This window comes from Seriola dumerili, unplaced genomic scaffold (genome assembly GCF_002260705.1).
Source record: "Seriola dumerili isolate Sdu_G_001 unplaced genomic scaffold, Sdu_1.0 BDQW01000068.1, whole genome shotgun sequence".
Classification (NCBI taxonomy): Eukaryota; Metazoa; Chordata; class Actinopteri; order Carangiformes; family Carangidae; genus Seriola; species Seriola dumerili.
The window spans coordinates 8,121,459-8,143,405 of NW_019174323.1; the positions used below are offsets into that span (position 1 = coordinate 8,121,459).

At 40.8% G+C, this 21,947-nt stretch overlaps 3 protein-coding genes across 3 annotated transcripts in view; 2 read left to right on the forward strand and 1 right to left on the reverse strand.

The window, feature by feature from the left end:
* The window catches only part of zmiz1 (zinc finger MIZ-type containing 1), a 38,969-nt gene extending 29,836 nt beyond the window's left edge, over nt 1-9,133 (forward strand). The window contains exons 4-21 of the mRNA XM_022743361.1: nt 1,606-1,741; nt 2,076-2,190; nt 2,701-2,918; nt 3,040-3,241; nt 3,492-3,767; nt 3,856-4,038; nt 4,160-4,237; nt 4,351-4,519; nt 4,610-4,751; nt 5,845-6,055; nt 6,267-6,372; nt 6,472-6,632; nt 6,751-6,818; nt 6,930-6,998; nt 7,094-7,338; nt 7,485-7,648; nt 8,387-8,647; nt 8,752-9,133. Coding sequence (XP_022599082.1) covers nt 1,606-1,741; nt 2,076-2,190; nt 2,701-2,918; nt 3,040-3,241; nt 3,492-3,767; nt 3,856-4,038; nt 4,160-4,237; nt 4,351-4,519; nt 4,610-4,751; nt 5,845-6,055; nt 6,267-6,372; nt 6,472-6,632; nt 6,751-6,818; nt 6,930-6,998; nt 7,094-7,338; nt 7,485-7,648; nt 8,387-8,647; nt 8,752-8,859 — 2,912 coding nt within the window. The 3' untranslated portion in view covers nt 8,860-9,133. The remainder of the gene's footprint in view (nt 1-1,605; nt 1,742-2,075; nt 2,191-2,700; nt 2,919-3,039; nt 3,242-3,491; nt 3,768-3,855; nt 4,039-4,159; nt 4,238-4,350; nt 4,520-4,609; nt 4,752-5,844; nt 6,056-6,266; nt 6,373-6,471; nt 6,633-6,750; nt 6,819-6,929; nt 6,999-7,093; nt 7,339-7,484; nt 7,649-8,386; nt 8,648-8,751) is intronic.
* A 4,489-nt stretch (nt 9,134-13,622) lies between these two features.
* LOC111219761 (peptidyl-prolyl cis-trans isomerase A-like) lies at nt 13,623-17,231 on the forward strand. Its single transcript, XM_022742526.1, has 6 exons — nt 13,623-13,876; nt 14,061-14,091; nt 14,559-14,647; nt 14,737-14,833; nt 15,574-15,649; nt 16,776-17,231. The coding sequence occupies exons 1-6, from the start codon at nt 13,724-13,726 to the stop codon at nt 16,909-16,911; spliced, it is 582 nt and encodes a 193-aa protein (XP_022598247.1). The 5' UTR covers nt 13,623-13,723; the 3' UTR covers nt 16,912-17,231.
* LOC111219759 (zinc finger CCHC domain-containing protein 24-like) overlaps nt 17,064-21,947 on the reverse strand; it is a 14,656-nt gene continuing 9,772 nt past the window's right edge. The window contains exons 3-4 of the mRNA XM_022742525.1: nt 19,155-19,319; nt 17,064-19,062 (exon numbers count right to left, since the gene is read on the reverse strand). Coding sequence (XP_022598246.1) covers nt 18,949-19,062; nt 19,155-19,319 — 279 coding nt within the window. The 3' untranslated portion in view covers nt 17,064-18,948. The remainder of the gene's footprint in view (nt 19,063-19,154; nt 19,320-21,947) is intronic.

The window sequence follows — 21,947 nt, forward strand, 5'->3', positions numbered from 1 at the left end:
AAGGAAAAGTGAGTCTTTTGTAGTTGGCACAGGACAAAAACATACACTGCAGATGAAAAGCATATGATTCGATCAAATGCGCTCTGTGGTAGCTACCTAACCGAGCGGCATGTAGGATGGAGGAGAGAAGGGAAGGGCTGGAGTCCATCTGCAGGCCCAGAGTGAACCCTAGTGGCCAAGAGCAGCAGTGGCATGCTGGATGGAAGCACATCTTTACATACTGCAGTATAAAGGTGCTTCCTTTTGTTTGCTAATGTAACAGGGATTCTCTTTAGCGTGTGAAATACTTCAAAATCCTGCTTTATAAAAAATTAAGCTTTTGATTTTCGACTTATCTGCACATAAAGTTTGTTTGTATGCCAGAAGCTGGGCTGTTTTGCACAAAGCAAATGAATTAACTTCTATGGCAACATATTTTACAGGCTTTTGCCACTGTTTTGTATTCTACATGTCTGAAAAATGTGCTCTACAAATCCTGCTTACTGCAGTGTAATTTTGTTTTAGCGGCCCAATTTGTCACTGCACTACAAGCAAGTCCACTAAAGAAAATAAAAATTAGAAAATTTTGATTTTGATGAAAGTGTCTTCACAGGAAAGACAGACATACCTTTGGATAGTGAGGACTTAAAGGTCCCATATTTTAGAAATGTCTTTTTTGATTATAAAGCAGGTCCAGGTTCTATATTTATACTGTAAAAGTATCAAAGTGCTCAGTCGGCAGAGAAATGCACACAGCTCGTATTCAGAAACTGTCCCTGAATACGAGCTGTCAGGACTTCTGTAACTTTGTGATGTCACAACAAAGCAGTCACCGCTCCCAGCCATGCCCTAAGACCAACCCCTGTTTTGATTGTTGTTTGATTGGTTTGACTGTTTTTCTGTATTGTCACTTTCTGTATTATGTCAAGGTTACATCTCTCACTTCACTGTTTTATTCGTTCCCCCCACGGAAAATCTGCACCTCATTTTCCCAGTAAATAGTTTTGAATTAATTTGCAAGTCACTGAAAGGTGATGAACACAACTGAAAATGCGACTGATAGCATCCCAGCAGCTAATGTGCTGCTAGGATGGACATAAGCAATACATTAACCTCCGTAATCCTGCTCCTCTTCTGAAGATGTGAAAAGCTTAATTTAAGTCGTTTAAGTCCAAAAATACATAAACCAGCTCATAAGTAGAATAAAAGCTTTTATTTGTCTAAAGTAAAAATAAAATTCAAACAACTATTAAACAGTTCATCTAATCAAGCCTGTCGACTAAAAGACACAACAGCATCTGGAATACAGTCTTTCTTTTACTCGGCCCATAGGATGTTAAATAATGTTGCATAGTTGGGGACTTACATACTACTTGTCACAGGGTATTTTGCACAATAATTTTATGCACTATTTTGTCAGTCAGGTCATTGCTTTTCAGTTTTCTGTCCAGTTTTGCTCAGAAGCTTCTGTTCCTAAGTTGTGGTTTCACCTCCCCACTGCTTTCACATAATCAGTTTTTGCAGGTTTTTTTTGCAGCGCTTGCAGTGGAGGGCCGTTACCTCTGCAGTTATTTCTCACAGGAGTCCGACAGCAAGTGATACACTCTTCCTCTGCTCTCTCTCCAGCTCTTCTGTCCTCGTGGTGTGAGGAGCTGGGACGCCTCCTCCTCCTCCGTCACCAGAAGAACAGGCAGAACGAGCCTCCGGGAAAAGTGCCCATGCAGCCACCAATGAGCTCCATGAAGCCCGGCCTCTCACACGGGTCAGTGTTCACACTGCTGCACTTTTTGGCATGCATGTGAGGTGTGTTTGTGTGTGTGTGTTTGTTGGGTGTGTGAACAGACAGACCGGGCCCTCGGGGAAAGCCCTTCCTCTCCACACGAAGCCCAGTGTTCCTTATGGATCAATGGCCAAACAAACTGCCAGACTAACCGCTTGTAGCACAGTCAGTCAGTGGGGACAAACAGTACCTCCCAACCCCTAGTACATGTAGTTAATAATTACAACACAATGTTGTCACAATGTATCGTTCAGCAAATGCAAATATACTTACTTTTCTTTTGCCTACATGATGTGTTTTTGTCCGTCCCCTGCAGAGATGGGTCTTTTCCCTACGACTCAGTTCCCTGGCAACAGAACACCAATCAGCCTCCAGGTTCGTTGTCTGTGGTGACCACTGTCTGGGGAGTGACAAACACCTCACAGAGCCAGGTGAGATCTACCTACCTGTCTGAGTTAGTAAAAGCGTGTCTGAGTGGACTGCATCTGATAGGATCATATTCCTGTAGTTTTAAAATGTTGTTACAGAAGGTTTCTCACCAGGAGACTGTTAGAAAAGAGACTTCAAAGGTGAAGAAGTGAGAGAGGCAAGTTATAAGTTATATATATTTATATAAACCCTTGTCCCTCATTATGAGTTAAGGAAACACAGTTCAACAGAGTTAAATTGGCTGACCTTAATGTGAGCTTTGATGCCGTGGCAGAACTGACCCCTCTTTTCCCAGTTTCAGTTTTGATAATAACAGATTCATATCGCCTCTTCCACCTCTTAATTCTGCTGGTACCAGCTTTCAAAATGCAGTTTCTTGGTTCAGTGTTTCACTGGTGAAAGATCAGCAGTCACACAGACCTGTAGTTTTTTTTTTTTTTTTATCATCATCATAAAGCATCCAGCATTTGCTGTTCCTCCTGTTTATGTCTCTGTGTGTCTATGTCCAACAGGTTTTGGGGAATCCCATGGCCAACAACAACAATCCCATGAACCCTGGGGGTAACCCTATGGGCTCAGGTATGTCTGGTAACAATCCAGGGATGAACTCGCCTCAGTTCCCCGGTCCTCAGCAGCAGTTCCCCAACAAAGGCAACTCCAACCAGGGCTACATGCAGCAGGGCATGTATGGACGACCCAACTACCCCGGAGGAGGAGGCTTTGCTGGCAAGTAAGTGGACAGTGGATTAGTATTTTTTATTGTAGTAATTGAATTAATTCTCAGTTACATTTATCATACTCATCCCACATGATGGTAGTCATATTTTATGTATTGTTGCTTCTTGTCTTAGCTACCCAGGAGGGCCTAATCCTGGACCTGGTGGAATGGGTATCCCTCCACACTCCCGTCCTCCTTCAGACTTCACCCAGCCTGCCGCTGCAGCCGCGGCTGCTGCAGTTGCGGCTGCTGCCGCCACCGCAACTGCCACTGCCACAGCCACTGTAGCTGCCCTGCAGGAAACCCAGAACAAGGACATGAACCAATACGGACCGGTAGGACAAGGCACACAACTGATATCACCAGTGTGATAGGATCTGTATTCATAAATTAAATTACTTTGCTTTTCAGGACTATCCTTTCATTAATAGCTTTAGCACAGTCGTAATGGAGCTAAATAGCACATTTAGCAATAGCAAAAGCACACATATTTTTAGAAAGGTTAGAACATTTTTGTCTTTTGTTTGTTGGAAGGTTTTTATCTTTGCCTCCGAGATGGTTGATTGAACCCGTTTTGTCTTCCAGATGAGTTCCTCTTTCCAGATGGGACCAAACCAGGCGTACAACAGCCAGTTCATGAACCAGCCAGGACCCCGCGGCCCTCCGTCCCTCCCTGGGAACATGGGCACAGGCATGAATGCATCCAACATGAGTGGGCCCCCCATGGGAATGAACCAGCCAAGGGGCCAAGGCATGGGGCCTTTCGCGGCCCACGGCCAAAGGATGCCTCAGCAAGGCTATGCAGGTCCCCGGCCTCAGAGCATGGGTATGCAGGGCATGAAAAGACCGTACCCAGGCGAGGTGAGTGGATATGAATTCAGTGCTTTCACTTTAAGGATTTAGCTCCTTTGCTATATGTTGAATGTGTTTGTCACCACTGCATGCACAGCCAAATTATGGTGGACAGCAGTATGGACCAAACAACCAGTTCCCTAACCAGCAAGGGCAGTACCCCACACCCAATGCCTCCAGGCCACTGCCGTCCCCCAACTACCCCGGCCAGAGGATGCCAGGACAGCAGTTGCAGGGCCAATACCCACCACCCAGCGGTGCCATGGGCCAGTATTATAAGGTGCAGTGTGATTATTATCCCCCTAAATTTTTAGGATTTACAGGATTTTGCAGGGTATCATATGTCTTTTAGCAAAGTGAAGAGAAGAAAATAATTTTGAACCTGTTTAATGAAATTACAGCAAGAGCCACCTTTTAACGGCCAAACGAATAACTTCCCTGGAAGTGGATATCAGTACAACCAGGGTAATATGAATGGGGTAAGTGCATTTTAGTACCACTTGTGTTTGATCACATTATCATCAACAACACTTGGTTGTGTTGTTTACAGTCCTGTGAACTATGATTTACTAATTGATTGTCTTCACTATAGCCACCCAGACCGGTGGGTAACTACCCTCACTCTCCAGTGCCAGGCAACCCCACCCCTCCAATGACTCCAGGAAGTAACATCCCTCCATACCTGTCGCCAAACCAGGATGTGAAGCCACCCTTCCCTCCTGACATCAAACCAAATATCACCGCTCTCCCTCCACCACCAGGTCAGTAAGTGGTAAATATCCAATAGAGAAAGGATTTTCTCTTTTAAAAATTTGTGACTGTCTCACTGGCATTTTTCTCCACCTATATAGCCAACCACAATGAGGAGCTGCGCCTGACGTTCCCAGTCCGGGATGGGGTAGTCCTCGAGCCTTTCAGGCTAGAGCATAACCTGGCTGTCAGCAACCATGTCTTCCACTTACGGCCCTCTGTACATCAGACGCTAATGTGGAGGTAAGGCATCACATACTGAATCAACATACTGTATATTTTTAGATATTCTTACCAGATATTCTACCCCCCACCCCCCTGTGAGAGTTTCATCATACAATAGTTTTATTTTTCCCAATTCCAGCGCCTTCTTTTGGAAAACTGATGCGTTTAACATTGCAAATAAACAAACATTCTCATCAATATGGCTTTTCAAGTGCAAGAATTTTTCCGGGAACCCAAATGCTGGTTGTTGGTAAAAGCAACTTAAGAACAATAGATGAAAAATCTTTTTGATGGTTGTGGTGACCATAATGACCATGATTTCTTGAGAGCAATAGAACTTAAACTGTGGTTAAAGTGGTTACAGTTCTTGAGATTTGGCAGAAGTACAAATGCACAAAGGGGGTTAACAGTAGAACCATTTGGACAAAAAGCCATATAGGTAATATCCCATGGGATCCCACAAGGCACTACTCTCAAGTTACTACTATTTTCCTCTGACAAGATCAGCCTTGATTAAATAATCAGTATACATAGATGCCTCATCAAATACAACTGGCAGCCAGTGAGGGAATGTATTCTTGTTTTTGGACAAACAATGTGTACTGGAGTTAGCAGTGGAGTTAGCGTTGACAAGGACAACAGTACAAGGAGAATTACCTATTCAAAACTGTGAGAAAAAAAACATGTCTGAGAAACATATATAATAATGTGTACATCCATAGTTCTGTGGAGGACAACCAACCTTACTACTGAAATTGATAGAAGTTCTTGGAAATTCTTTTTCACATAAGAGTCCTGCAGTCAAGAACCAATGGGTATTCTTCAGTTCATCTTAACCCTTGTCAAGCTGATTGAAAAGGTTGTGCAGTCATACTGTCTGTGGCCGAGAATTATTCAAAAAATCAAACTACTGCTATTCCCAGCTAACTCTGGAGAAGGTCATTCATTTTCTATGATCCTTCTGTAATTACTTTTACTTCCCTCTCAAGCATGTACGACCATGTACGCCATTAACTTGAATGATATGTAAAAATGTGCTGTTTTCCTCCATGTGCGACATAACAATCCATACCACTTATAATGTTTGCATTCTTTGCTTGTTTCCCTCCAGATCGGACCTGGAGCTGCAGTTCAAGTGCTATCATCACGAAGACCGCCAGATGAACACCAACTGGCCGGCATCGGTCCAAGTCAGCGTCAACGCCACACCGCTCACCATTGAGAGGGGCGACAATAAGACATCCCACAAACCCCTGCACTTGAAACACGTATGCCAGCCGGGAAGGAACACAATCCAGATCACAGTCACTGCCTGCTGCTGTGTGAGTGCACAAATCTCCAGAACTAATATAAAGAGGTTTATACAAATCCTGACACAAAAAATAGATGCCAGATAAATAAAAGTAGCTTATAACAAAATAAAAAATTGATCTGTCAGGTTTTTTTTTCTTCCGGATACACATGTTGAAAGGATTAAACTAATACAAGTGTGGAGAATGTTTGTGATGGTGACAGTGATGTGTCTTCCCGCAGTCGCACTTGTTTGTGCTGCAACTGGTCCACAGGCCCTCGGTTCGCTCTGTCCTCCAGGGCTTACTGAAGAAGAGGCTTCTGCCTGCAGAGCACTGCATCACCAAAGGTATTCACACAAGAATGCAGTCACATTTCACTCCCTAAAGTCCCGATCACTCTCAGAGTCCTTTCTTACACATGGTATTTATCTCCTTCTGCTTTAAAGTTAAGAGGAACTTCAGCAGCGTAGCAGCATCATCGGGCAATGCCACGCTCAACGGAGAGGATGGCGTGGAGCAGACGGCCATCAAGGTTTCCCTCAAATGTCCGATCACCTTCCGGCGAATACAGCTTCCAGCGAGAGGCCATGACTGCAAACACGTTCAGGTAAGCACTACAGGGATAGATAAACACACTGGGAGTCAACAATCTGATGCCTTCAGGGACAAAGAATTTTAAAGTAGTTTACTGGATGAAAAGTGTGATTGTTCTCTTGTTCTTGCAGTGTTTTGATTTGGAATCATATTTACAACTGAACTGTGAGCGGGGGACATGGCGATGTCCTGTATGCAAGTAAGCTTTCATTTCAGATTCCTAGCAGTATTTACCCTCTTTATAGTTTTTGACTGTAATCCACACAATTGTCTCTCTCAGCATTTTAAGCTCTGCCTCTTCTCTCCTCAGTAAAACAGCATTGTTAGAGGGACTGGAAGTGGACCAGTACATGTGGGGAATCTTGAACGCCATCCAAAAGTAAGTTGAGGCAAGAAAGAAATTTGTAATGCATATAATATTTCTCCAAACTTTTTTTGTATCTTAACCATTTGATTTCACCTGTATTTCACCAGCTCGGAGTTTGAAGAGGTAACCATCGACCCGACATGTAGTTGGCGGCCGGTGGCTATCAAATCTGACATCCACATCAAGGAGGATCCAGATGGACCGCTGGCCAAGAGGTTTAAGACGATGAGCCCCAGCCAGATGATCATGCCCAACGTGATGGAGATGATAGCTCAGCTCGGCCCCGGACCGTCACCCTACCCATCACTACCTTCTCAGCAAGGGGGCAACAACAGTGAATACAGCAGCCAAGGTAGTATACAGCTCAAGCATACAATCTCTAAATAGACGTGTATACAAAGTCATGGGCAGCGAAACTTAGAAATTTTACAGAAAGTTTAAAATAACTGTAAGAAATGTTCTCATGTATTAAATGTTTTTTTTTATATTGTGTGCTAGGAAACAGTTACCAGGGGCACGGGAACTTTGACTTCCCTCACGGCACCCCTGGTGGTACGTCGATGAACGATTTCATGCACGGTCCCCAGCTCTCTCACCCGCCTGACATGCCCAACAGCATGATGACCCAAGACAAGCCACTCTCCCACAACATGCCTGACTCAGTGAGTTCTCTTTTTCTACCCTTCTACTTTCCTGTCTTTTTTCAGCAAATGTCACTTCTCTCTGTCTTCTTCTTCTACTGTGTTGTTTAACTGTTGCACAGTTTCTAACTGTGATTTTAAAAGTGCTGTATAAATTGGGTTTGAGAGAGAATATAAGGTGGACTTCCATGCAAAATGAGCACAGGAAACAACCCTAAAAAATGTGATTTTATGGATATAAGGAGACATCTCATAGCAAATACTTACTCATACTTGAGAGTAAGAGCTTGCCAAAATCAACCACACACATTCACCTCCATCCTCTGTATATGTGATCACCAGGAAAAGAAAATGAAAAACATATTTTGAGAAATATGCTTACTTATTTCATTGCATTTCATTAGCAGGTTATCTTAACTTAGCACAAAGACTGGATGACCAGTTTAAGTTTTACCATACAGACAGAGTGGTATCACCTCTCTCGTCTAATTACTGGCAAGAAAGCAAATAAGTATACTTCTGAAAATTTTGAACCATCCCTTTAAAGCTAAGCTAAGTTCATCATGCTAAGCTGAAGTCACAGAGACTGGAATCCGTTTTGAATGTCACAGAAGTTCTAGTGGGCACAATATTTTGTGACAGTTTTTAGACTTAATAATTAATCGATTAATCTTAAAAATAACCAACAGATTCAAATCAAGAATCAAAATAACAACTAGTTACAAGTCCTAGTCTAAATATTTCCCCCTCTCTATGCAGATACCTCACTCTGCCGGCAATGACCAATCGCATGGTCCATTGCAGCAGAGCTTACATGCGTCTCCACACCCTGGGAGCCAATCAGGGCAGCAGCTACACCACAGCGGGCCTCCGCAGCCCTCGCGACAAGCTCCACCTCCTCAGCAACAGCAGCAGCAGCAGCCCGGCCCCAACAACCATCCCCACGGCGACCTGGCCTTCAACCCCTCCAGCAGTTTGGACAGCCAAGCAGGGTCGGACATGCCCGAGCCATCTTTAGACGTGAGTCCCAACACAAAGCAGATAGATTGAGAGCCAATCTTTAGTAACCTGTGTTCACTTGAATGCCTAACCAAAGTTTTGTTATCATTCCTTTTTCTTCACAGCTTCTCCCAGAACTCGCTAACCCAGATGAGCTGTTGTCGTACCTGGATCCCCCAGACCTCCCCAGCAATAGCAACGATGACCTTCTATCGCTCTTCGAAAATAACTGAGGCGATTCAGACACACATAAACTTTTCTGACTGCCTGCAGTTTCCCTGAGAACCCAGGGCAGTCACTCAGTACTTGATAAACACAAAGATGCACTCCCTTTCTCTTCTTCCTCTTGTACAGTTTTCATTCGCCAGCGCAGATTGACTGAAAGAGGTTAAAACTCAAAGACACAGCGGGATGCTCAGCCCGTGGCGATACCTTTTGAACTGTGCAGCTATACTCAGTTGATTTTTTTTACGCCACACACAGGTGTATGTGTGCACATTAGAAACGTGTTGTAGCATTTTTTATTCATGTTTTGTTTCCTTTTGAGAAGAAAAAGGAATTAACTGTAAAAAAAAAAAAAAAACGCAAAAAAAAAAAACAAAAAAAAAACTGAAAAATAACTGAAAAAAACCTGCGCTATCTGGCCAGTGTGCGTTATGTCCATATTGTTATTCCAATCTGAGAGGCCACAGCTTCCTGGTGTCACAGCTCCATTCCCCGACTGGTCTGGTTAGTCGCACTGTTTTGTCCACCACACATCATTTAAAAGCACAAGAGATTTTGGCAATGCAAAAAAAAGAATTATCTGTCTTTACGAAAAGAAAAAAGATCAGTTGGATCCGTGTATGTCTGTCCTTGACAAAATGTTTTTTTAAAAATTTTTTGCTCTTCTGCCAACATTTAAAAAATCTTTTGGGAATAATCGGCTTCCACTTTGTCTACAATTGTGATACATACATATTTTTGTCAAAAAGAGATTTGCCTGCTTTTCAGTCCTCTAAGGGTTAACAGCTGGAACGGAGATTTTGGCCCCACTAAAACAAAACAAAAAAAGTTTATATTACATAATAAGAATAGCATATGCTTACTTATACATGTTGTAAAGTTACCATCCTCCTGTACAGAGGAGTGATTTTAATGGAAATGAAAGGTACAATATGAGAGATTGGGGTTCCTGTGTTAATCCTGCTGCGTTTATCGCTTCCTGCTACAACTCCTTCCATGCCGTCTGCTCTGCATGAGCCCCAGTGTCGCTCGTGTCAGCATTTTTGCAAAGTTGCATCTCTTTCCCTGTTAAATGATGTGCTGTTTAAGTAGTCTACAAAGTGCATGTGTGCCAAGCCCTTGTCTAGTGCTGTTCCAAGTGGTAAAAAAAAAAAAAAAAAGATAGTGTGGTTTTTATCAGTTGCTGTTTCCACGGCTCTTTTGTTTGTACGTTTGTTTTTGATTTCTGTCAGATTTAGTATGATTTATTTAACACTAACACTGAAGGGATAATGCTGATATCAGCAATACATTTATCATGTATTTGCTGGATATACTGTATTATGTTTTTGTTTGTTTGTTTTTTCCTTTTTTTGTTTTTGTTTTGTTTTGTTTTTTGTTTGTTTGTTTTTTGTTGCTGCATAATTAAACTATCCATGAATCTTTTGGGAAACTGCTCAACATCACCAAAGTTGGAGGGATGAGAATGGAGATGTTTGTGTTTGCTTGGTCCTGTGTAAGACTGCGAGTGTGTGCATGTGTGTGCGAGTGTGTGCATGTGAGTGTGTGTGTGAGTGTGTGTGTGTGTGTGTGTGTGTGTGTGTGTGTGTGTGTGTGTGTGTTTCTATTGGTGTGATGGGAAGTAATATTGATTTCAAAGATATAGGGGAGGACAAATACAGTTTATCCATCACTACTGTTCAAGAAGTGGTTTTTAAAGCAGTATTGGTGCAAACCTTTTGCCACATTTGTTTTCAATTTCACTTTTTGAGAAGAGTGCTGTTCAGTATGCAAATGTATTATTTTTTAAGAAATGCTATTGTACTGTAAATATCATTGTGAATATTTTTGTATCATCTTGATAATGTTTGTCCTTTGATCATTAGTCGTCCGACGTAACCACATACGCTCCCAAACTCCCATCTGACCACTGACTTTGTTTGTAACCAGCATCCGACAGCTGTCTCGCCTCCTCGCTGCGGGGAGGCCAGTCCGAACGTCTCATAAGCTATTTTCCTGCAGGTCACCGTGCTTTCTAGTCACTTTCCTCCCAGTCTACTCTGTCCCGCACCTGTCGTTTAGAAAGACAGGTGTCCCCATTTTTCGGCGGTCTCCTTCCTTGCGTCAGCTCAAGGTGATTGTGTAGCATCACTTCGATTTTCAGATGTCAAGCTCGGTTTGAAGCAATATTTCCTTTCACGCTCAGATGTATTTGATTGAAGATGATCAATGTTGTCTGCTCATCAATTTATGTTAACATTTTTATCGGTGATTATCTGAACAGTAATGGTTTCAAAAAGATGTGGTATCAGCTGGCTTTCAGTGTAATTAGTGAGCTATGTGAATATCATAATTGTTGCTAATTGTCAATACACAGTGGTATTTTAAAGATATATCACAACCATATTTTAAAGAAATTCATGATATTGTTTATATTTTTGTTATAGAAAAATGTGGCTTTTTTGAAAGCACGAGACCATATACATTTTTATCCCCTTTTTGTTTTTGGTAAATTATTTTGTACTGGTTTTCTTATTAATCTGTAAGGCTAGAAATCCAATTTCTTTCAACTGTAGCATTGTGCTAAATTAACCACCCTGGTTTTGTGTAAACATTATTTTAAACGTCATTTAAGAAATATTATTTGTTCCAATTCAGCACACTGACATGTCGTTTCATATTTAAGTCACAAGCAAAACATCGAATCAAGTCTTTTAACACTTCACTGCTTCATTTTCATTTTCTACATTCTGAATTGAAACTATTGATCAATCCCATGGAAGTCATTATCATTTCAGCTTTTGTTCTGTCAGCCAATTTGGTGTATTAGGCAGCACCCCAAATCTGTAGTTGCACAATCACAATAAAGGCCATTTTCTGGGGGAAGTTGTTTTAAAAAAATAAATAAATAAAAAAAAAAAAAAAGGAAAATAAAAACTAAAAAATACAGCGAGGAAGGGCATGTTCATCGTTCTGGCCTGAAAAGGATGTTGAGGGCAAGGCTAGGTCAAACGTCCCAAGAATGCCTGTATATATGTAAATGACTATAGAGACATGTGAACAGAAATGTATTCATTTTCCCTGGGAATGTGCATTGTTTCTTCAGAATAATAAAAAGCTTGCAACCCCTCTACTGGAAGTGGCTGAATATGGAAAATGAAACTTGTTAGTTAGTGTCTGTGGGTATCTCAGCATTTTGTTCCCCCCTCTGTAATATACTTTCACCTCTTTTGTTAGGGGAACTGGGACAGCTATGTTTTACATGTAATATTTAGCCTAAGTGTTCTAGTCTGTCACCTGCATACTCTTGAGGTGCTAAAGCTTAAAAAAAAAACAAAGAAAAAAAAAAAAAAACAAGGTTACAAAGAAAATCGCTTGGTGGGGTAGGAGAAAGGAGGTGGGAGGGACGGGTCCAGAAGATTGTAACCAAATCCATAGTTTGTACAATTTTTGATATCATGAACAGTTGGAAAAATGATACAATCTAAGGTGATTCATGCAATGTGGCCATTGTCTCTATGTTTGTACATTGTATGTACAATCATTTCATATTCTAAACTGGTCAGAAAAAGGAACTAATTGTGATTTTTAGTCTTGCAGAACTGTATGTAGTTAGATGATGTGACAACCTAATATTTATCTAATAAATATGTATTCAGATGATACCTGTATGTCACTGTGGTCCTTTCTTTTGTGCACTTGCGTCACAGTCTGACGATTAGGCCTGCCTAATTCCCACGGGCTGTTTACCCAAGCAGAAGGTGCAAATTATGAGTATCAAATTTTCATCCCCATTTTGATTAACATAGCTTAAGGTCAGCTTGACCTTATGTGGAAAAGATATGAGCCCACATTAATTAACACAACAGAATGAGGAGGAATTAGGAATTACATTCAGCACTTGTTATGCAATTTGTGATGGAGGAAATGAGAAAATAAAAGAAGAAATTAAAAAGATAAGTGGAAAAAAATGACTCTTGTAGACTTAGAAAGCAGCAAAGGTTCCAAGAAAAAAAATGTTACACTGCTCAAACTACATTTTCCACTCTCATGCATATAGCCTAGTGTATATTTGAACAAACTTCAACACCATCGATGCAAAAGGAGTAATTTTCAATCTCAAATTCTCTCACAATATTTTAGTTGAACCCGTCCATTATACGCTTACTGAGCACTTTATTGAGTACATGATTCTAATCCTGGGTATGCCTTAACAGCCGTAGGTCTTAGCAGCATGGATCCCACAAGATGTTAGTACCCGATGAAGATGGTAAATTGTGTCCATAAAGGGATGAACATGGAACATGAACATACTCGGACAGGCTGCGGCATTCAAACCATGATTGATTGGTGATTAGTGTGCCAAGAAAACATTAACAATACCAGTGTACCACCACCAGCAGCAGCAGCCTAGACTGTTGACACAAGGCAGGTGGAGTCAGTGGATTCATGCTGTATCAGAAGGATCCACACAAATAGGTTGAGATTCACAAATATATTTGAATAGAAAAATTCTAAGTTGACGCACAAGTGATATGAGTTGTGAATTAAAGGCACAGATACAGATCGAGTAGCCTACCAGTCAGTCCAAACTTTTGACTGATACTGTATATATAGATACAAATCACTCCGCATTTATTTGTGCATCGTTTTATGCGAGTTAAGTAACTTGACATTAATTTATGAAACGTTTCGAGTTTGTTTTAACGCCATAAAACCAGTCTAGTGGTAGAAAACTTAACAACAGCCACAATCAGGTTTAATCTCGCGAGATTTGAGAATATGTGTTTCCGGTTGCGTAAGAAAAACTTCCTCGTTTCCCACATATGTAAGCGTGACTTCTGTCTCCTTGCTGACCTGAGCAGAACGACTGAGCCACATTAGCCTCTAAAGATGTTAATTTTATCAAACAGGATAAAGTTATGTTCTCTGGCGTTTACCGCGGCACGTTTGTGCAGCAGCGGCCCTGCTGCTGCTAACAACAACCCGGTGGTTTTCTTTGACATTGCTGCAGACAACGAGCCTCTGGGCAGAGTAACATTTGAGGTGAGCGGATTAAAATCAACAAGGCATTTACTTTCAGTATGTTAATGTTTGCTTTTAACTGCTATACACATCAAACTAGCCGGAAGTCCATTCGGTGGCATTTACAGTCAGTATTTGAGCCACAGTTTTCCAGGGAACAACCTGTTCACATTGTGACCTCAGGCAGTTTAATTTTCTTTTGCAGCTCAACGCCGAAGTTGTGCCAAAAACCGCAGGTAAGCGATGATTTTTTCTAAAGTCGTCATATCAAAGACCAGCAAACTGATACAAGCTAGAACCAGAGGCTGATAACTAGAGCTTATAAGAAACCTTAATCTTCATTTATCAAGAATCATGCAAGATAATGACTGAACAATGGTGGTCAAGCAGGAAAAACAAACTAACCCCAACTTTAACAAAAAAAATTAATTGGCACATGCAAAAATTTGGGCAAGTCTGTACATATTAACCTGCCCTTTTCAGTTGATATGTCTTGACATCTGGATTAATACCTAGTTAAAAAACGCAGAAGAACAAGAACAAAAAGAAATAATGGGTTGTGATTACCAAAAACCCAATGACTAACTAGTTGACGGATTGAAGTATCCATTTTTTGCTGGGGACCCATCCCAAAGATCGCTGAGTATTCACTGACCAGTGTGGATTGTGGACTGGAGAATCTGACACAAACTCTCTTTGATAGAAAACTTCAGGGCCCTGTGCACAGGGGAACATGGTTTCGGTTACAAGGGATCAATTTTCCACAGAGTGATCCCTCAGTTCATGTGCCAGGTAGGCTTCTCGTTTTCTCTCTCCCGTGTCCTGTAATTCTCCAGCGTGCTGCTGTGGTGTAATTACAGCAATGTGCTTTGTGTTTTTAGGGTGGCGATTTCACAAACCACAATGGAACTGGAGGGAAGTCAATCTATGGATGGAAGTTTCCTGATGAGAACTTCAAACTGAATCATACTGGACCTGGTAATTATTCTACATCCCACTGTTCAAGCCAAGTCTGCTTGTTATTCATTCGAACAAATTAAAGTTCCTTTGGGACCGTAGTCCAGGGCAGAGCTACATGAAGTGCAGGAAGAAGACAGTCCACTTGATAACTACAGAGTATAATTAGATTTAATATGCACAGCACAGTGTGATACCACAGGACAGCGCAAATGCATGATGCATGAATAAGTGTTAGTTGCTCGTCTTCGCAGTGAAGTGCTTGAAACCAGGCTGGTGAACACTGAGCCAAAAATAAAGAATGGCAGACGTAGAAGGAATCAGTAACGTGGATATATGGCAGTACTAAAAATATATTGAGAATCATTTAAAAGTTATGTTTTTTTTTTATACATCAGTTCCTCTTTGTCATATTGTTACTCCTTATTTTGGAAATGGAAATTAATCTTTTCCAACCTGCTCCTCAGTGTGACATGATTCTTCTCACTTTCACCACCAGGTGGCAGCATTGTGCAACTAGTATTCAAATAAGACAGCAATAATGGAGTTGGTGTGGTTACAGTGATGACAGAAGTTTCCTTAAATTGGCCATAATATTTGAAATGTTTTTTTTTTGTAAATATTTGATCCTTGCATCATAGTGAGCTGTTGTATAGATTTGTGACTATTGACGCCATTTTGTAAAAGCTCGGGTAAAAACATGCTCTAAGTTAACATTTTGTTATTTTGATCAAACTGAATCTGAAATTGTTGCACTGTAGGAATCTTGTCTATGGCCAATGCTGGACCCAACACCAACGGATCCCAGTTCTTCATCTGCACCTCTAAAACAGAGTGGTATGTACTGACAAACACAACATTATAGAGGTTGATGTAAGTGTAATGTATTTATTCTTATGCATTTCTTGGATTAAATGAATGTCTGTTACTGGCTTGCCTTTAGAGATATCTGTACAAAGCTCTGTTAATTAGATGTATGGGAAACTGCACACCCTGTTAAATGACATAATAATAACTAATTAATAATCAATATCAAATACACCATATTGTAACACAAAGCCTCAGATTCACCAAACAACTTTTTGCTCACATTTCAACAGTGTAACCCTCCAAAATGTGCATTATGAATGTGGAGGCATTGACAGATTTGCCTTTTCAAAGTAAAGGTTGTCACATATGGTGTTGTTTCTAGAAGATTTAAATATGAAGTTTTCCTTTTTAATTATGCCAAAACATCACAAACAGAACCACATAACTAAGGATTTTGAAGGATGATAAACAGGAGGAATGTCTGTGTTTTTAACTGTGACCGGGCAAAGTAACCAGTGATGGTGGCAGTGTGGAGCTCAGACACTGCTAACATTAAACTGTGAGTCTCAAACCACACAAAAAGATAATAGTTACTCTGAAGCAGTTTTCATATATTTTAGCTTTAGTAATGATGTCTGCTTACCTATTTTAACTTTAAAGTAGGATGTACGGCAACTCAACAGGAATCCGGACAGAAATCCACTGCCAGAGGTTTTTACAGCCCAGGCTCCTCGCTCTTACGCTCACACTCTTATAAAGAAAATAATAAATAATATAGTAAAAATAGTAATCTGTCCCAGAGAGCTCATGCAGTTGATATACCACCCAGCCTTTAAAATCTGCTACTTTTGGAATGCTTTTGTTATTTTAAATTTTTTTAATATGTGTCCTGTTATTGTTAAAATGCTGTTTCAGAGGAGGGTTTTTCCCTCACCCTCTTGAGAATAAAATTCCTGGTGGAAGCAGTGAATTCTTATGTTTTGGCGTTGGAGAACAGAAATGTGAAGATTTATAAAAGGCCTAAAATAGCACAGTAATTGCCGAAATAGTGGCATCACCCAACAAAAAGCCACAAGTCAGACCCAGTTGGGTGCATCGCTGATCGTCTCACTGTCTGTGGCAGTGATAATAAACGTCGTCTTTCTTCATTCAGGCTGGATGGCAGGCATGTTGTCTTTGGCAGCGTGAAGGAGGGATTGGACGTGGTCAAGAAAGTGGAGTCTTTCGGTTCACGGTCTGGGCGAACCTCCAAGAGGATCACTATCACAGACTGTGGAGAGCTCAAGTAGACTCCATATGAGCAGTGGACACGGTCCTAGTCTCATCTCCTGCTGTAATTTCAATGTGAGAGTCTGAGTGAAAGAGACTCTGTCTTCAGTCATGACACAGAGTGCTACCTCTCTGCTGGCAATAGATAATATCAGAATCAGGATGTTGTGGGTTTTTTTTTTTTTTTTTGGTTTGTACTTAAATTCTGCAACAACTAACGCACTTAACTGTGTTGTGCTATAAAATGTGAAGAGTGTGTGTTGAACTTGAAAGCGATCATTAACATTTTTGGGGAAAGGGGCATTTATTTGCAATAAATAAAAGTCATTTTTTTTCTAAATATGTGAGCTTGTTCTTGCCATCTGTTTTTTATACTACATGAACTTGTATGTCAAAGCATTACAAAAATCCCCAAAGGAGAAGTTGTGCACTTCAACAACTGGCTGAAAAAGCTGTTCGAGTTAAAGGTGTGCCCATTTATTGAGGAAAGGCGAATGGTGTTTTTATCACCAGCTGCGGAATGAGTTCAGTGTTTTGTCATTTTTCCGCGCCTCCTTCTGCTTTCCTCATCAGCTTCAGTTGACTAATGATCTTATCCCCACTAAGTATTTATTCTGCTGAGGTCTGTCCAGAAGAATTAAGGTCTGCAATGTCAGATCTAATTGCTTCCGCGCAGGGAAATGCTTCTTTTCGAGAGGTCAGGCCATATTGCATCGGAGCTTGCTTTAGGTTCTGTCAGTGGTGGTACTGTATATAAGAAGGTGATGAAGCCAAATCTGATAAGTAAATTTTTCCAGATGCTCAAAAAAATGTTTTGTTTTTTTTCTGTTGTGGGAAGATAAAAATGTTTAACATCTGGATTAGTTAATGTTGAAGAGACAGTGTGGTATTATCAGTCTCAGCTCTCAAATCCATACTGCAACATGGATGCATTAAAAACTATAATCTTATGGGCTTATATTTTTATATTTTAAGAGATCAAAACCAATTTTGCAGAACAGCAGAAAAAAACAGGAACACTCGCTTAAATGCATTTTAATACAAAAACATTTTAAGAGATCAAGAGCTCCATCTCATGGGTTACTCCAACTAAGGCACATTAAATGGCGTGTCACACATCTTAAACAGTTAAAAACCGTAGGGTATTTCTTTTCCATACCATTATTTATCGTCACAGAAACCATCTAAAGCAACTTGCACATGCTACCTTCCACTTCATCCTTCATGATCTTTGGTACATTCACATTATTCCTTTTTTTTCTGTGTCATGTAACATATGAGACATTACAACCTACAACCCATAAAAAGCACTTTGGTGGTGGTTATTCTATTTGTCAGGAGAAAAAAAAATGTTTCTACCATATTGCATTGGTTTACAACTTTGGAATAACAAACGACCTACAAGGTGTTTCCACAAGTAATTGTAGGCACATATAGTATATAAAGAATAAATGTTAGTTGGCTAATATATTCCTTCACAAAGTGTACTAATCAACAAAACAGTAATGGCTTAAAAATATATTCAAAAATTATGTACCCTCCAGTACTGATAATACAGACAATAATGCAGATACACATTAATACTGCATATCCTTCTTAGTAAAGACTTGTTGCATATTTTATACAGAAAACATCACTTTAAGTTATTTCTGGAATATACAAACATGTAAAAGAGAATCTTCATCTGGAAACTTCACTCGTGAATTTTGTTCCGAGACGAGTGAAGGCAGACACAGAGCTAAAGTTTCTTAATTCACAGTTGGTAAGATTCTTGGTTCATAGTTAAGACTTCAAATGACTATTCACATAACGACAACCGAGTAACTCACTAGCACCCAGTAAATGCAACGTACTCGTCTCCACTGAGAGAAAGTGTAGAAAAATTCCTCCACAATGAGCCTCTTACACCGAGAGTCACGGCGTCAGAGAGACTATTTTCATGAGAATAAACTGTTAGATGCATTACAGCACAATAGAGTTTATTACCATGTGTTTTTAGTCATTAAAATGTAACCGTCCCTTTTTCGATTAAAATGAAGGAAGTCAAGCAGAGTGTGTTATTGCACGCGGCGGCAGTAGTAGCCGAGGACTTTGCATTTTTCACACAGGTGTTGTGGATGCTCCTTGCTCTGGTCCGACACATCCAACCCGTCCGGCTTCTCCAGAGGTCGCTGGAACCAAATAACAAAAAAGTTAATTAGTTAACGTTGCAGTTATGTTTACTGATTTACTAATCAACAAAACTTCGGATTTGTGCTGTCACCTGCTTATGAGGGTAAACATTGATATGGCACTTGATACATTCTTGTCCCATGTTGGCCCAGGAATTCCCGCTCATCCACTTCCTCTTGCACTTAGGGCACTTATATTCACCGAAACACCTCTTCTTTCCCTGATACGGGGTCAGGCCTTCACCTTTGGGTCGAGCCTGAACAGAAATGTATGGTAGAAAACAGTTTATACATTGTTGACATCATGTGAAACCCACTTTTAGCTTCACTTCACTACTTAAATGCTTTAAAATGACATATTTTCTCGATGTGTGAACCTCAGCAGCTTTGCAAACATTCTGGCCTTTGCCTCTCAACACCTTTAACTGGAGACCGACTGACCAATGTGGTTTCTTTGGACGGTGGCCAATTTGAAGCTCTGCGTGATTAGAACAGGAAGTGATAGCAGCCCTGTTGGTGGTCAAGAGAGTCGAGTTTAAGGAGTAGCTTTGTCTCAGGAGTGAAATGATTATTTATGGTTTCTGTTGTTAGTTAGATAACAGATCATTTGCTTTGGTGCTCGATTAATCTTTACAGTTCCGGAAGAGTGAACCACACATTTCAAAGGAACCTTTTCTTATCTTATCTAAAGTATAGATGTAGAAGGATGGTAGAGAAATTAAAAAGACTCTTTGCATTATAGAAGCAAGTAGAAAGGATTAAATGCTTTAGTGGTTTATTCCATGGAAGCTGGAGCATATTGTAATTTTTCAGTGTAATTTATTTGTTAGACAGAAAAGAAGGAGTCTCCGCTTTCCCATTAAAAATGAACTCCTTCCCTCCAGCTGTGTTCCCAAGGGACCATAAAGGAGGCCCCGGCCTGTGGGGGGACCAATGGGAGAGGCCTCTCTGCTATAGGACAAATACCTTAGGCCCTCAGTCATCCCTCCCAGCTGGCCCTGGCCCACCAATCAGGACAGAAAGATCTTAGCAGGCAGGAAATAAAACCCAGATGAACTCTGCACTTGTATAACATGACAAAATCCAAAACCCATCACAAAGAAATCATCTCGACAAGACTGGTTTAAATTAAAAGCACCTCAGCTGAAAAGTAGGGCAAGTCAAAATTAAGACACGGCCCGCACCACCAGATGAGTTCACATCAAATCTTGTTTTGATTTCACAGCAGGAACATATGTCAGGTTCAAAACTTCTAACAGATCATTATATTCATTTCCAGGACTACATCTGTTAAAAAAAACATGTTGAGAGTTCCAACAGCCAAGTCTCTAACTGTTAAGACCACTGTGAGGCATTTTGAGGCCTGTGTTTGCATCATTCAGCCACCATGAGGCACTGTGGGAGGTCACTTTTGATGGCAGCCCTCTCTCTCTCTCAAGCGCCTACAGGGCGAGCAGACAGAGCATCATCTTCCTGAGGGAGGAAACAGCTTTCACTCTGCAGAACAAGCAAAACAAACTCTACCTAAAGTCTGGAGCCCACAGGGTAGCAAAGGGCATGGTGCACTCCAGCGTTTCCACCGGTCCATCCAAAGATGTGACACTGACAACCGACAAATGACGATCACACTTTTGACCTGACTGTGAATGGACACTGTTATGGCAACCAGGAAAGTTTGAGTGAAGGCAGAAAAATGTACAAATCCGTCATCGAGCCACTTGCATGCATGGCACAACAAGTAAGAATGTTCTTCATTGTCGAGAAATCAAGACTGGGGCATTTACTGCATATTTTATGTCGTAGGATAAAACGAAGAACTGCAACACATTTATGGTCAATAGTGGAAAATGTTTTTGTGGCCTCTTTTCTTTAGTATAGCCTATAGTAACAAGATTCTGCAGCCATGCTAGCAACTCTCTCTCTCTCTGGACTTCACAACGGTCCTTTTAGCTAATGTCAGCATGCTAACATGCTCACGGTGGCAATGCTAACATGGTGTGTAGCAGGTATAAAGTTTACCATGTTCGCTATCTTAGTTTTGCATGTTAGCATGCTAACCTTAGCTAGTAAGCATTAAACAGAGTAAAGCTGAGCCTGTGAATGTCACAGTATTGGACAAAATTCATTTTTAACCTGAAGATGGTGCTTGATGAAAAGTTACCACGGTTATTACAAATCACCCTGAAAGTTTTTTTTGTTTTTTTTTCAATCTATCCAAAAGTTGTTCAGACATCTCAGTCTAAACCACAAATTTAAACCTCATTGTAACATCCCCATGAGAAGAAAGAGCTATTAAAGTCATTAGAATACATCCCTCCTGGGTCACTCCTCAATTTTTTTGTCAATCCATCCGGTAATTGTTGCAATATTTCAATCTGGACCGAAGTCGTGGACCAACTGACAGACAAACCTTGCCATCCCTAGAGCCATGCCAATAGCAGGGCCAAAAACATGAAGGCATGATGTTTTGGACTCGGTCAAAGGTTGTTTTGACACAAAGCATAACATTCAAATTGACACAAACATCCCATTTTCTCCCAAATCTGATTCTTCGTATTTGATCAAAGCTCTGCAGCCTAAAACCATGTGTGAGAAACGGTTTTCTTTTAAGATAAATAGTTTTTTATTAATTTATTATGTGCATTACAACACACCCAAGCCAAAGAGACATCATTTAAATTGTGTTACTTAAATCAGCCCCAGAGTGCATTGGCCGATGTAAAGCCTGATTTTAAGGCTGCAGCAGATAAGCTTGGCCCAGATCCTTGTAGCCTGGTGAGAGAGGCCCAGGAGGTTGGCTGCCTCCTTCTGCCATCATCTGGAATCCATCAGGATAAACAATGGACTACTCCAACCCCCCCACCCCCCCGCCCACCCCCACACAC